At 41.9% G+C, this 12,620-nt stretch overlaps 1 protein-coding gene across 1 annotated transcript in view; it reads left to right on the top strand.

The window, feature by feature from the left end:
• The window catches only part of tgfb3 (transforming growth factor, beta 3), a 516,259-nt gene that overhangs the window by 447,744 nt on the left and 55,895 nt on the right, over window positions 1–12,620 (top strand). The window contains exon 2 of the mRNA XM_068038446.1: window positions 5,965–6,125. Coding sequence (XP_067894547.1) covers window positions 5,965–6,125 — 161 coding nt within the window. The remainder of the gene's footprint in view (window positions 1–5,964; window positions 6,126–12,620) is intronic.

A 12,620-nucleotide genomic window follows, 5' to 3' on the forward strand; every position in this document is an offset into this window, starting at 1 on the left:
TAGTTTCTGATGTTCCAGATTTATCTGTTTTATACAGTCTGAGAGTGAGCCTAGTTTCTGATGTTACAGATTTATCTGTTTTATACAGTCTGAGAGTGAGCCTAGTTTCTGATGTTACAGATTTATCTGTTTTATACAGTCTGAGAGTGAGCCTAGTTTCTGATGTTACAGATTTATCTGTTTTATACAGTCTGAGAGTGAGCCCAGTTTCTGATGTTCCAGATTTATCTGTTTTATACAGTCTGAGAGTGAGCCTAGTTTCTGATGTTACAGATTTATCTGTTTTATACAGTCTGAGAGTGAGCCTAGTTTCTGATGTTACAGATTTGTCTGATTTATACACTCTGAGAGTGAGCCTAGTTTCTGATGTTCCAGATTTATCTGTTTTATACAGTCTGAGTGTGAGCCTAGTTTCTGATGTTACAGAATTATCTGTTTCGTACAGTCTGAGAGTGAGCCTAGTTTCTGATGTTCCAGATTTATCTGTTTTATACAGTCTGAGTGTGAGCCTAGTTTCTGATGTTACAGAATTATCTGTTTCGTACAGTCTGAGAGTGAGCCTAGTTTCTGATGTTACAGATTTATCTGTTTTGTACAGTCTGAGAGTGAGCCTAGTTTCTGATGTTACAGATTTATCTGTTTTATACAGTCTGAGAGTGAGCCTAGTTTCTGATGTTACAGATTTATCTGTTTTGTACAGTCTGAGAGTGAGCCTAGTTTCTGATGTTACAGATTTATCTGTTTTGTACAGTCTGAGAGTGAGCCCAGTTTCTGATGTTTCAGATTTATCTGTTTTTTACAGTCTGAGAGAACAAAGAGAACAAAGATAATTACAGCACAGGAACAGGCCCTTCGGCCCTCCAAGCCTGCGCCGATCCAGATCCTCTATCTAAACCTGTCGCCTATTTTCTAAGGTTCTGTATCTCTTTTCTTCCTGCCCATTCATGTATCTGTCCAGATACATCTTAAAAGACTCCATCGTGCCCGCATCTACCACCTCCGCTGGCAATGCGTTCCAGGCACCCACCACCCTCTGCGTAAAGAACTTTCCACGCATATCCCCCCTAAACTTTTCCCCTTTCACTTTGAACTCGTGTCCTCTAGTAATTGAAACCCCCACTCTGGGAAAAAGCTTCTTGCTATCCACCTTGTCTATACCTCTCATGATTTTGTACACCTCAATCAGGTCCCCCCTCAACCTCCGTCTTTCTAATGAAAATAATCCTAATCTACTCAACCTCTCTTCATAGCTAGCGCCCTCCATACCAGGCAACATCCTGGTGAACCTCCTCTGCACCCTCTCCAAAGCATCCACATCCTTTTGATAATGTGGCGACCAGAACTGTACGCAGTATTCCAAATGTGGCCGAACCAAAGTCCTATACAACTGTAACATGACCTGCCAACTCTTGTACTCAATGCCCCGTCTGATGAAGGAAAGCATGCCGTATGCCTTCTTGACCACTCTATTTACCTGCGTTGCCACCTTCAGGGAACAGTGGACCTGAACACCCAAATCTCTCTGGACATCAATTTTCCCCAGGACTTTTCCATTTACTGTATAGTTCACTCTTGAATTGGATCTTCCAAAATGCATCACCTCGCATTTGCCCTGATTGAACTCCATCTGCCATTTCTCTGCCCAACTCTCTAATCTATCTATATTCTGCTGTATTCTCTGACAGTCCCCTTCACTATCTGCTACTCCACCAATCTTAGTGTCGTCTGCAAATTTGCTAATCAGTCCACCTATACTTTCCTCCAAATCATTAATGTATATCACAAACAACAGTGGTCCCAGCACGGATCCCTGTGGCACACCACTGGTCACACGTCTCCATTTTGAGAAACTCCCTTCCACTGCTACTCTCTGTCTCCTGTTGCCCAGCCAGTTCTTTATCCATCTAGCTAGTACACCTTGGACCCCAAGCGCCTTCACTTTCTCCATCAGCCTGCCATGGGGAACCTTATCAAACGCCTTACTGAAGTCCATGTATATGACATCGACAGCCCTTCCGTCATCAATCAACTTTGTCACTTCCTCAAAGAATTCTATTAAGTTGGTAAGACATGACCTTCCCTGCACAAAACCATGTTGCCTATCACTGATGAGCCCATTTTCTTCCAAATGGGAATAGATCCTATCCCTCAGTATCTTCTCCAGCAGCTTCCCTACCACTGACGTCAGGCTCACCGGTCTATAATTACCTGGATTATCCCTGCTACCCTTCTTAAACAAGGGGACAACAGAAACTGTCTGAGAGTGAGCCCAGTTTCTGATGTTACAGATTTATCTGATTTATGCAGTCTGAGAGTGAGCCCAGTTTCTGATGTTACAGATTTATCTGTTTTATACAGTCTGAGAGTGAGCCTAGTTTCTGATGTTACAGATTTATCTGATTTATGCAGTCTGAGAGTGAGCCTAGTTTCTGATGTTACAGATTTATCTGTTTTATACAGTCTGAGAGTGAGCCTAGTTTCTGATGTTACAGATTTATCTGTTTTATACAGTCTGAGAGTGAGCCCAGTTTCTGATGTTACAGATTTATCTGTTTTATGCAGTCTGAGAGTGAGCCTAGTTTCTGATGTTACAGATTTATCTGTTTTATACAGTCTGAGAGTGAGCCTAGTTTCTGATGTTACACATTTATCTGTTTTATGCAGTCTGAGAGTGAGCCTAGATTCTGATGTTACAGATTTATCTGTTTTATACAGTCTGAGAGTGAGCCTAGTTTCTGATGTTACAGATTTATCTGTTTTATACAGTCTGAGAGTGAGCCTAGTTTCTGATGTTACAGATTTATCTGTTTTATACAGTCTGAGAGTGAGCCTAGTTTCTGATGTTACAGATTTATCTGTTTTATACAGTCTGAGAGTGAGCCTAGTTTCTGATGTTACAAATTTATCTGTTTTATACAGTCTGAGAGTGAGCCCAGTTTCTGATGTTGCAGATTTATCTGATTTATACAGTCTGAGAGTGAGCCCAGTTGCAGATGTTACAGATTTATCTGTTTCTCCAGACTGAGAATGAGCCCAGTTTCTGATGTTACAGATTTATCTGATTTATGCAGTCTGAGAGTGAGCCTAGTTTCTGATGTTACAGATTTATCTGTTTTATACAGTCTGAGAGTGAGCCCAGTTTCTGATGTTACAGACTTATCTATTTTATACAGTCTGAGAGTGAGCCCAGTTTCTGATGTTACAGATTTATCTGTTTTATACAGTCTGAGAGTGAGCCCAGTTTCTGATGTTACAGATTTATCTGTTTTATACAGTCTGAGAGTGAGCCTCGTTTCTGATGTTACAGATTTATCTGTTTTATACAGTCTGAGAGTGAGCCTAGTTTCTGATGTTACACATTTATCTGTTTTATACAGTCTGAGAGTGAGCCTAGATTCTGATGTTACAGATTTATCTGTTTTATGCTGACTGAGATTGAACCTAGTTTCTGATGTTACAGATTTATCTGTTATATACAGTCTGAGAGTGAGCCTAGTTTCTGATGTTACAGATTTATCTGTTTTATACAGTCTGAGAGTGAGCCTAGTTTCTGATGTTACAGATTTATCTGTTTTATACAGTCTGAGAGTGAGCCCAGTTTCTGATGTTACAGATTTATCTGTTTTATGCAGTCTGAGAGTGAGCCTCGTTTCTGATGTTACAGATTTATCTGTTTTATACAGTCTGAGAGTGAGCCTAGTTTCTGATGTTACACATTTATCTGTTTTATACAGTCTGAGAGTGAGCCTAGATTCTGTTGTTACAGATTTATCTGTTTTATGCTGACTGAGATTGAACCTAGTTTCTGATGTTACAGATTTATCTGTTTTATACAGTCTGAGAGTGAGCCTAGTTTCTGATGTTACAGATTTATCTGTTTTGTACAGTCTGAGAGTGAGCCTAGTTTCTGATGTTACAGATTTATCTGTTTTGTACAGTCTGAGAGTGAGCCTAGTTTCTGATGTTACAGATTTATCTGTTTTGTACAGTCTGAGAGTGAGCCTAGTTTCTGATGTTACAGATTTATCTGTTTTGTACAGTCTGAGAGTGAGCCTAGTTTCTGATGTTACAGATTTATCTGTTTTGTACAGTCTGAGAGTGAGCCTAGTTTCTGATGTTACAGATTTATCTGTTTTGTACAGTCTGAGAGTGAGCCTAGTTTCTGGTGTTACAGATTTCTCTGTTTTGTACAGTCTGAGAGTGAGCCTAGTTTCTGATGTCACAGATTTATCTGTTTTGTACAGTCTGACAGTGAGCCCAGTTACTGATGTTACAGATTTATTTGGTTTATACAGTCTGAGAGTGAGCCCAGTTTCTGATGTTACTGATTTATCTGTTTTATACAGTCTGAGAGTGAGCCCAGTTTCTGATGTTACAGATTTATCTGTTTTATACAGTCTGAGAGTAAGCCTAGTTTCTGATGTTGCAGATTTATCTATTTTATGCAGTCTGAGAGTGAGCCTAGTTTCTGATGTTACAGATTTATCTGTTTGATACAGTCTGAGAGTGAGCCTAGTTTCTGATGTTACAGATTTATCTGTTTTATACAGTCTGAGAGTGAGCCCAGATTCTGATGTTACAGATTTATCTGATTTATACAGTCTGAGAGTGAGTCCAGTTTCTGATGTTACAGATTTATCTGTTTTGTACAGTCTGAGAGTGAGCCCAGTTTATGATGTTACAGATTTATCTGATTTTTACAGTCTGAGAGTGAGTAGTTTCTGATGTTACAGATTTATCTGTTTTATACAGTCTGAGAGTGAGCCCAGTTTCTGATGTTACAGATTTATCTGATTTATGCAGTCTGAGAGTGAGCCTAGTTTCTGATCTTACAGATTTATCTGTTTTATACAGTCTGAGAGTGAGCCCAGTTTCTGATGTTACAGATTTATCTATTTTATGCAGTCTGAGAGTGAGCCTAGTTTCTGATGTTACAGATTTATCTGTTTTATACAGTCTGAGAGTGAGCCTAGTTTCTGATCTTACAGATTTATCTGTTTTATACAGTCTGAGAGTGAGCCCAGTTTCTGATGTTACAGATTTATCTATTTTATGCAGTCTGAGAGTGAGCCTAGTTTCTGATGTTACAGATTTATCTGTTTTATACAGTCTGAGAGTGAGCCTAGTTTCTGATGTTACAGATTTATCTGATTTATGCAGTCTGATAGTGAGCCTAGTTTCTGATGTTACAGATTTATCTGTTTTATACAGTCTGAGAGTGAGCCCAGTTTCTGATGTTACAGATTTATCTATTTTATGCAGTCTGAGAGTGAGCCTCGTTTCTGATGTTACAGATTTATCTGTTTTATACAGTCTGAGAGTGAGCCCAGTTTCTGATGTTACACATTTATCTGTTTTATACAGTCTGAGAGTGAGCCTAGATTCTGATGTTACAGATTTATCTGTTTTATGCTGACTGAGATTGAACCTAGTTTCTGATGTTACAGATTTATCTGTTTTATACAGTCTGAGAGTGAGCCCAGTTTCTGATGTTACACATTTATCTGTTTTATACAGTCTGAGAGTGAGCCCAGTTTCTGATGTTACAGATTTATCTGATTTATACAGTCTGAGAGTGAGCCCAGTTTCTGATGTTACAAATTTATCTGTTTTATACAGTCTGAGAGTGAGCCTAGTTTCTGATGTTACACATTTATCTGTTTTATACAGTCTGAGAGTGAGCCTAGTTTCTGATGTTACAAATTTATCTGTTTTATACAGTCTGAGAGTGAGCCTAGTTTCTGATGTTACAAATTTATCTGTTTTATACAGTCTGAGAGTGAGCCTAGTTTCTGATGTTACACATTTATCTGTTTTATACAGTCTGAGAGTGAGCCTAGTTTCTGATGTTACAAATTTATCTGTTTTATACAGTCTGAGAGTGAGCCCAGTTACTGATGCTGCAGATTTCTGTTCTGAAGAAGAAGCATTGATGTGAAATGATAGTTTGATCTGTTTTTCCAGATGATGTCACTTCGTGCCGTGGGATCACATCCAAGGTTTTCCGATTCAACGTATCCTCGATGGAGAAGAATGTTTCCAACCTATTCCGAGCAGAATTCCGGGCTCTTCGTGTTCCAAACACGAGTGCCAAACGTAACGAGCAGAGGATTGAAGTGTATCAGGTAGCGAAATGGATAGTGGCCATTATTCCTGATATCCTATATTCGACTGTGAAGATGTTGAACCATGAGAACCTGAGAAGTCGGCCCGTTTCTCTTCTGATCTATGCTGTCAAGCAGGGGTTATCATTGTAGTGACCATGAGCAGGACCACTAGCTCATTCTCCCTCCTCAGTCACACAGAGGTATTCAGGTAATTGTAACAACTCAACTCCTAGCCCTGTGAAATGGAACCATAAGGGTTTGCAGCACAGAAGGAGGTCTTTCAGCCCATCATATCCTTCCCAGCTCTTTCCTAGAATGATCCCACCATTCCACCTTTTCCCCTTGTTTCTGTATCTTCCTCTGCTCCAAGTATTTACCTAATTTTCCCTTAAATTATGTCATGCCCTCTGCCTCAATCATCCCTGTGGCAGAGCATTCCCACAACCCTGTGTGTGCAGAGATCAGTTTTGGGCTCTAACTGATTGGTTGATTTCAGTACCTCAGTGGCCTGTTCAGCCAAACACTGAGTCATCTTTGGCAATGACATCACAAAGGATTTATTTGGTGGTCGTGTGGTTATTTACTGAATTATCTAAGTCAGAGAACACAAGTTTGAATCCCACTGTTGGCAGTTTCAGAAATTGTATTCAGTGTAAATGTTTTGGAAACAACAGTAAAAGTGGCCATGAGGCTGTTGGATTGTTGTAAAAACCCAACTAAAGTGAAGGAAATTTGGCCCTATGTGACTCCAGTACCACTTCACTTCCCTCTGAAGTAGCCAAGCAAACCATTCATATGTATCAAACCATTAACAGTGGTTCAAAAAGGCCTTCTCAGGACAACTAGGGACGGACAATTAACGGCAGCTCAGTGTGAATAACAAACATTAGGTTAACTCTCCTGGATAGATGGAGCCTGCATTGACATACTCCACATCTATCAATACAATGGAACCATTTTTCTTTCCGATAGACTGTCTTGAATTTCATCAGCCAATTTCCTGTCCACTCAAATATTTGAGTGAAAAAGATATGCCCGTTAGCCTGACATCAGTTGTCAGGAATATGCTATAATCTATTATTAAGGACATGGTGACATAGCTCTTAGAAAATCATAATATGATTGGGAAGAGTCAACACTGATATGTGAAGGGAAATTGTGCTTTACAAATCTGTTGGAGGTTTTTTGAGGATGTAACTAGTCAGTTAGATCAGAGTGATGTGGATTTTCAAAAAGCATTCGATAAGGTGCCAAACAAAAGGTTATACTCATGGGATTGGGGGTAATATATTAGCATGGGTTGAGGATTGATTAATGGACAGAAAACAAAGAGTAGGAAAAAATGGGGCATTTTCAGGCTGTAACTAGCAGGGCCTCAGCTGTTTACAATTGATAATAATGATTTAGATGAGGGGACTGAGTGTAATGTATCCATGTTTGCTGTTGATTGGAAATTCGATGGGAAAGTAAGCAGTGAGGAGGGTGAAATGGGCAAAAATATGGCAGGTGGAATGCAATGTGGTGAATTGTGAAGTTATCCACTTTGGTAGGAAAAATAGAAAAGCGGAATAATTTTTAAATGGTGAAAGACGGGGAAATGTTAGTATTCAGAAGGGCCTGAGTATATTTATACATAGAGTGATACAGCACTGAAACAGGCCCTTCGAGTCTGTGCCGACCATCAACCACCCATTTATACTAATCCGACATTAATCCCATGTCCCCTGCCACATCCCCACCTTCCCTCAATTCTCCTACCACCTACCTATACTTGGGGCAATTTACAACGGCCAATTTACATATCAACCTGCAAGTCTTTTGGCTTGTGGGAGGAAACCGGAGCACCCGGCGAAAACCCACGCAGTCACAGGGAGAACTTGCAAACTCCGCACAGGCAGTACCCGGAATTGAACCCGGGTCGCTGGAGCTGTGAGGTTGCGGTGCTAACCACTGCACCACCCATGAATCATAATAAGTTAACAAGCGGGTACAGCAAGTAATTAGGAAAGCAAATGATATGAAAACAGAAAATGCTGCAAATACTCAGCAGGTCAGGCAGCATCTATGAAGAGAGAAACAGTTAATGTTTCAGGTCTGTGACCTTTCATATTAGTCATTAATACAAAGGGATTGGAGTATAAGAGCGAAGAAGCCGTATCTGGAGCACTGTGTACAGTTTTGGTCTCCTTACCTAAGGATGGACATACTTGCCTTAGAGGGAGTGCAGTTAAGGTTCACCAGACTGGTTCCTGGGCTGAGGGGATTGTCCTATGAGGAGAGATTGAGCAGACTAGGCTGATATTCCCTAGAGTTTTGATGAATGACAGGTGATCTCATTGAAACATACAAGATTCTGAAGAGTGTTGATAGGGTAGACACTGAGAGATTGTTTCGCCTGCCTGGGGAATCTAGAACATGGGGTCACCGTCTAAGAATAAGCAGTTGGCCATTTAGGATTGAGATGAGGAGAAATGTCTTTCACTCAGAGGGTTGTAAATCTTTGTAATTCTCTACCCCAGAGAGCTGTAGAAGCTCAATCATGGAGCATAGTCAAGACAGAGGCCAATAGATTTTTGGATACTAAGGGAATTGAGGGATATGGGGATCGGGCGGTAACGTGGAATTGCGCTAGAAGGTAATCTTATTGAATGGTGGAGCAGGGTTGAAGGGCTGAATGGCCTACTCCTGCTCCTATTTCTTATGTTCTTGTATTTTGTCTGGTTCATAGAAACATAGAACATATTTGGTACAGAAGGAGGCCATTCAGCCCATCACGTCTGTGCCAGCCGGAAAAGAGCCATCTAGCTTAATTCCATCTTTCAGTTCTTGGTCCATAGCCTTGTAGGTTACGGCATTTCAAATACATATCCAAGTACATTTTAAATACAATGAGGGTTTCTACCTCTACCACCCTTGACAAATACATGAATAGGATGGGAATAGAGGGATACGGTCCCCGGAAGTGCAGAAGGTGTTAGTTTAGACAGGCATCAAGATCGGCGCAGGCTTGGAGGGCCGAATGGCCTCCTGTGCTGTACTGTTCTTTGTTCTTTCAGGCAGTGATTTCCAGAGCCCCACCATCCTCTGACTGAAAAGAATTTTTCCTCGACTCCCCTCGAATCCTTCCACCAGTTACTTTAAATCTATGCTCCCTGGTTATTGGCCTTTCTGCTAAGGGAAAATCCACTCTATCTTGGCCCCTCATAATTTTATACACCTTTGTTCCACAGGAAACAACCCCAGCCTATACAATCTATACTCATAGCTAAAATTCTCCATTCCTAGCAACATCCTTGTAAATCTCCTCTGTATCCTCTCTAGTGCAATCAGATGCTTCCTGTAATGTGGTGTCCAGAACTGTACGCACTCTAGCTGTAACCTAACTACTATTTTATACAGTTCCAGCATTACCTCCCTGTTCTTATATTCTGTGGCTTGGCTAATAAAGGAAAGTATCGTGTATGCCTTCTAGACCACCTTATCTACTTGTCCAGCCACCTTCAGGGATCTGTGGACATGCACTCCAATGTCCTCTACACTTTTCAGAATCTACCATTTATTGTGTATTCCCTTATCATGTTTGTCCTCCCCAAATGCATTGCCTCACACTTCACCAGATTGAATTCCATTTGCCATTTGTCTGCCCACATGACCAGCCAATTGATATCTTCCTGCTGTCTACAGCTTTCTTCCTCACCATTAACCAGACGGCCAATTTTCGTATCAGCCCCCTAAAGTCAAGCCTACATCATTGATATGTACCACAAACAGTAAGGGACCTAGTATTGAGCCCTGCAGAGCCCCACTGAAAACAGCCTTCCAGTCGCAAAAACACCCGTGAGCTAATTTTGGATCCAACTTGCCACTCTTACTTAGATCCAATGAGCTTTTAATTTACTGACCAGTCTGCCATGTGGGACCTTGTCAAAAGCCTTACTAAAATCCATATTGACTACATCCGACATGCTACCCTCTTCAATGCTCCCCGTTACCCCCTCAAAATATTAAGTCAAGTTCGTCAGACATGACCTTCCCTTCACAAATCCATGCCAACTGTCCTTGATTAATCCATGTCTTAGTAAATGATGGTTTATACTGTCTGTCAGAAATTGTTTCTAATAATTTACCCACCACCGAGGTGAGGCTGACAGGTCTGTAATTACTCGGTCTATCTCTTCCTCCCTCTTTAAACAAGGATATCAGCAGTCATTGACTTGTTTGGTGTTATCTGCAAATTTAACAAATTTTTATTGCGTTCAGAACCACTGATATAAGTTAAAAACTCTAACGACTCCAACACTAAGCCTTGGAGATGCCTCCTCCCCACCAACCCCACTCCCCCAGTCAGTAGTTGCCTTTCTCACTGACATAACCCCTCCAACTAGTACCTGTTCCTTTCTACCCTGCAAACAGTTTCTCGTCTATCCCCAAGTTTTACCCCCAATCTCTACATCTTTGAGCTTAATTAAACGATCTTTCATGTGGAACTTTATCAAATGCCTTTTGAAAGTCTATGATTTAGAACAATACATTCGGGCTGCCCCTTCCTCAGAAACAGAGAAGGTCAGTCATACTGGTTTCTGACTCTTTAAAGCCATGTTGATTTGTTGTTGTACAGAAAATCCTTGACTTTACTCATGACAATCGAGTCCATTATTTTACATGGAATGTATGTAAAACTAATGGAACTGTGGCTCCCTGTATGTTTTATTCACTTTGGATACCACATTAACCTCTTTGTCTACTTTGGCGGGAAGATTAGAAAAGCAGAATATTATTCAAATGGAGAGACTGCAGAATGCTGTGGTACAGAGGCATCTGGGTGTCCTTGTACATGAATCACAAAAAGTTAGCAAGCAAGTGCAGCAAGTAATTAGGAAGGCAAATGGAATGTTGGCATTTATTGCAAGGGGGCGTGGAGTATAAAAGTAGGGGAGTCTTGCTACAACTGTACAGGGCATTGGTGAGACTACACCTAGAGTACTGTGTACAGTTTTGGTCACCTTATTTAAAGAGGGACACACTTGCAGTTCTGAGACTGCACTAGACTGATTCCTAGGATGAGGGGTTTGTGTATGAGGAAAGGTTGAGTAAGTTAGGCCTCTACTCATTCTTTAGAAGAATGAGAGGTGATCTTATTGAAATGTATAAGATTCTGAGGGGGGCTTGACAGGGTAGATGCTGAGAGGATGGGAGAATTTTATGCTCACCTATGTGGTAAGGGGAGCATAAAATAGGATGGGATGGTGATTTGGTGGTGGGGGGGGTTCCCACCACCATCCCACCTCCGCCTGCGCCAAAATTTAGCCCTGCCTCCAATTGAGGTCATTAACTGGGCAATTAATCCACAATTATGGGCCTCATCCCACCCCCGCTACAATTAGTCATGAGGCAGGCGGCCCTATCACTGCCCAGGAAGCACAGTACAATAAATCGTGTCAGCTGCTTCCAGGCTCCGGGTTGGGGCTTCCCTCGTTAAAAGACACTTAGTGTCTGAACGAAGGACCTGATATTGGGAAGGGGGGGCCCGATGAGAGCCACCCCCTTCCCTTGCTAGCGACAGTCCTACATGCCCCTCCCCAGCAACCTCCCACCCCATGAGACCCTCTCTCCCGTCCTGACCTACTTGTGGCCTGGATCCAGCACCGCTCCTGGGCCTTAGGTAGGTGGTCCTCTGGCAGCTCCACGGTGGCACTGCTCAGTGGAAAAGCTGCTGACCTCTGATTGGCTGGCAACTCCCCAAAGGCGGGACTTCCAGTGATGGGGTCCTTGTTCCTGTAAAAGGTCCACTACTGTCCACTTAAGTGCCTGATTGGCACTAGATTCGGTGCACCTTCCGGAGAAGAGGCGATGTGGAGTTCTCGGCATCACATTTTCAGACGGCGAGACCCCCATCACCTGCATAAAACCCTGGCTGATATTTTCCCTCATGGGGAATCTTGAACTGGTGGCATAGTTTCAAATTAAGGGGTCTCCCATTTAAGGGAGATGAGGGATTTTTTCTCAGAGGGTCGTTAATCTTTGGAATTCTCTTCCCCAGAGAGCAGTGGAGGCTGGGTCATTGAATATATTCAAGGCCGAGTTAGACAGATTTTTGAGAGAGGAAGTGCTTCAGGGTCTGACATCCCTGAAAGTGGAGAAATCGCCAACCGTGTATCTCACGTTGTTAAGGGAAGTAAGGGAGGAAATAGCAGATGCTCTGAGGATCATCTTCAAATCCTCACTAGATACAGAGCATTCCATAGATACAGACGAGGTACTAGAGGATTGGAGGTCTGCGAACGTTGTACCAAAGAACAAAGAACAAAGAAATGTACAGCACAGGAACAGGCCATTCGGCCCTCCAAGCCTGCGCCGATCTTGATGCCTGCCTAAACTAACCATTGTTTAAAAAGAGTGCGAGGGATAAGCCAGGTAATTATAGACCAGCCAGTCTAACCTCGGTGGTGGGTAAATTGTTAGAATCTATTCTGAGGGGCAGGATAAACTGTCACTTAGAAAGGTATGGATTAA

The sequence above is a fragment of the Heterodontus francisci genome, chromosome 9 (genome assembly GCF_036365525.1).
Source record: "Heterodontus francisci isolate sHetFra1 chromosome 9, sHetFra1.hap1, whole genome shotgun sequence".
Taxonomy (NCBI): Eukaryota; Metazoa; Chordata; class Chondrichthyes; order Heterodontiformes; family Heterodontidae; genus Heterodontus; species Heterodontus francisci.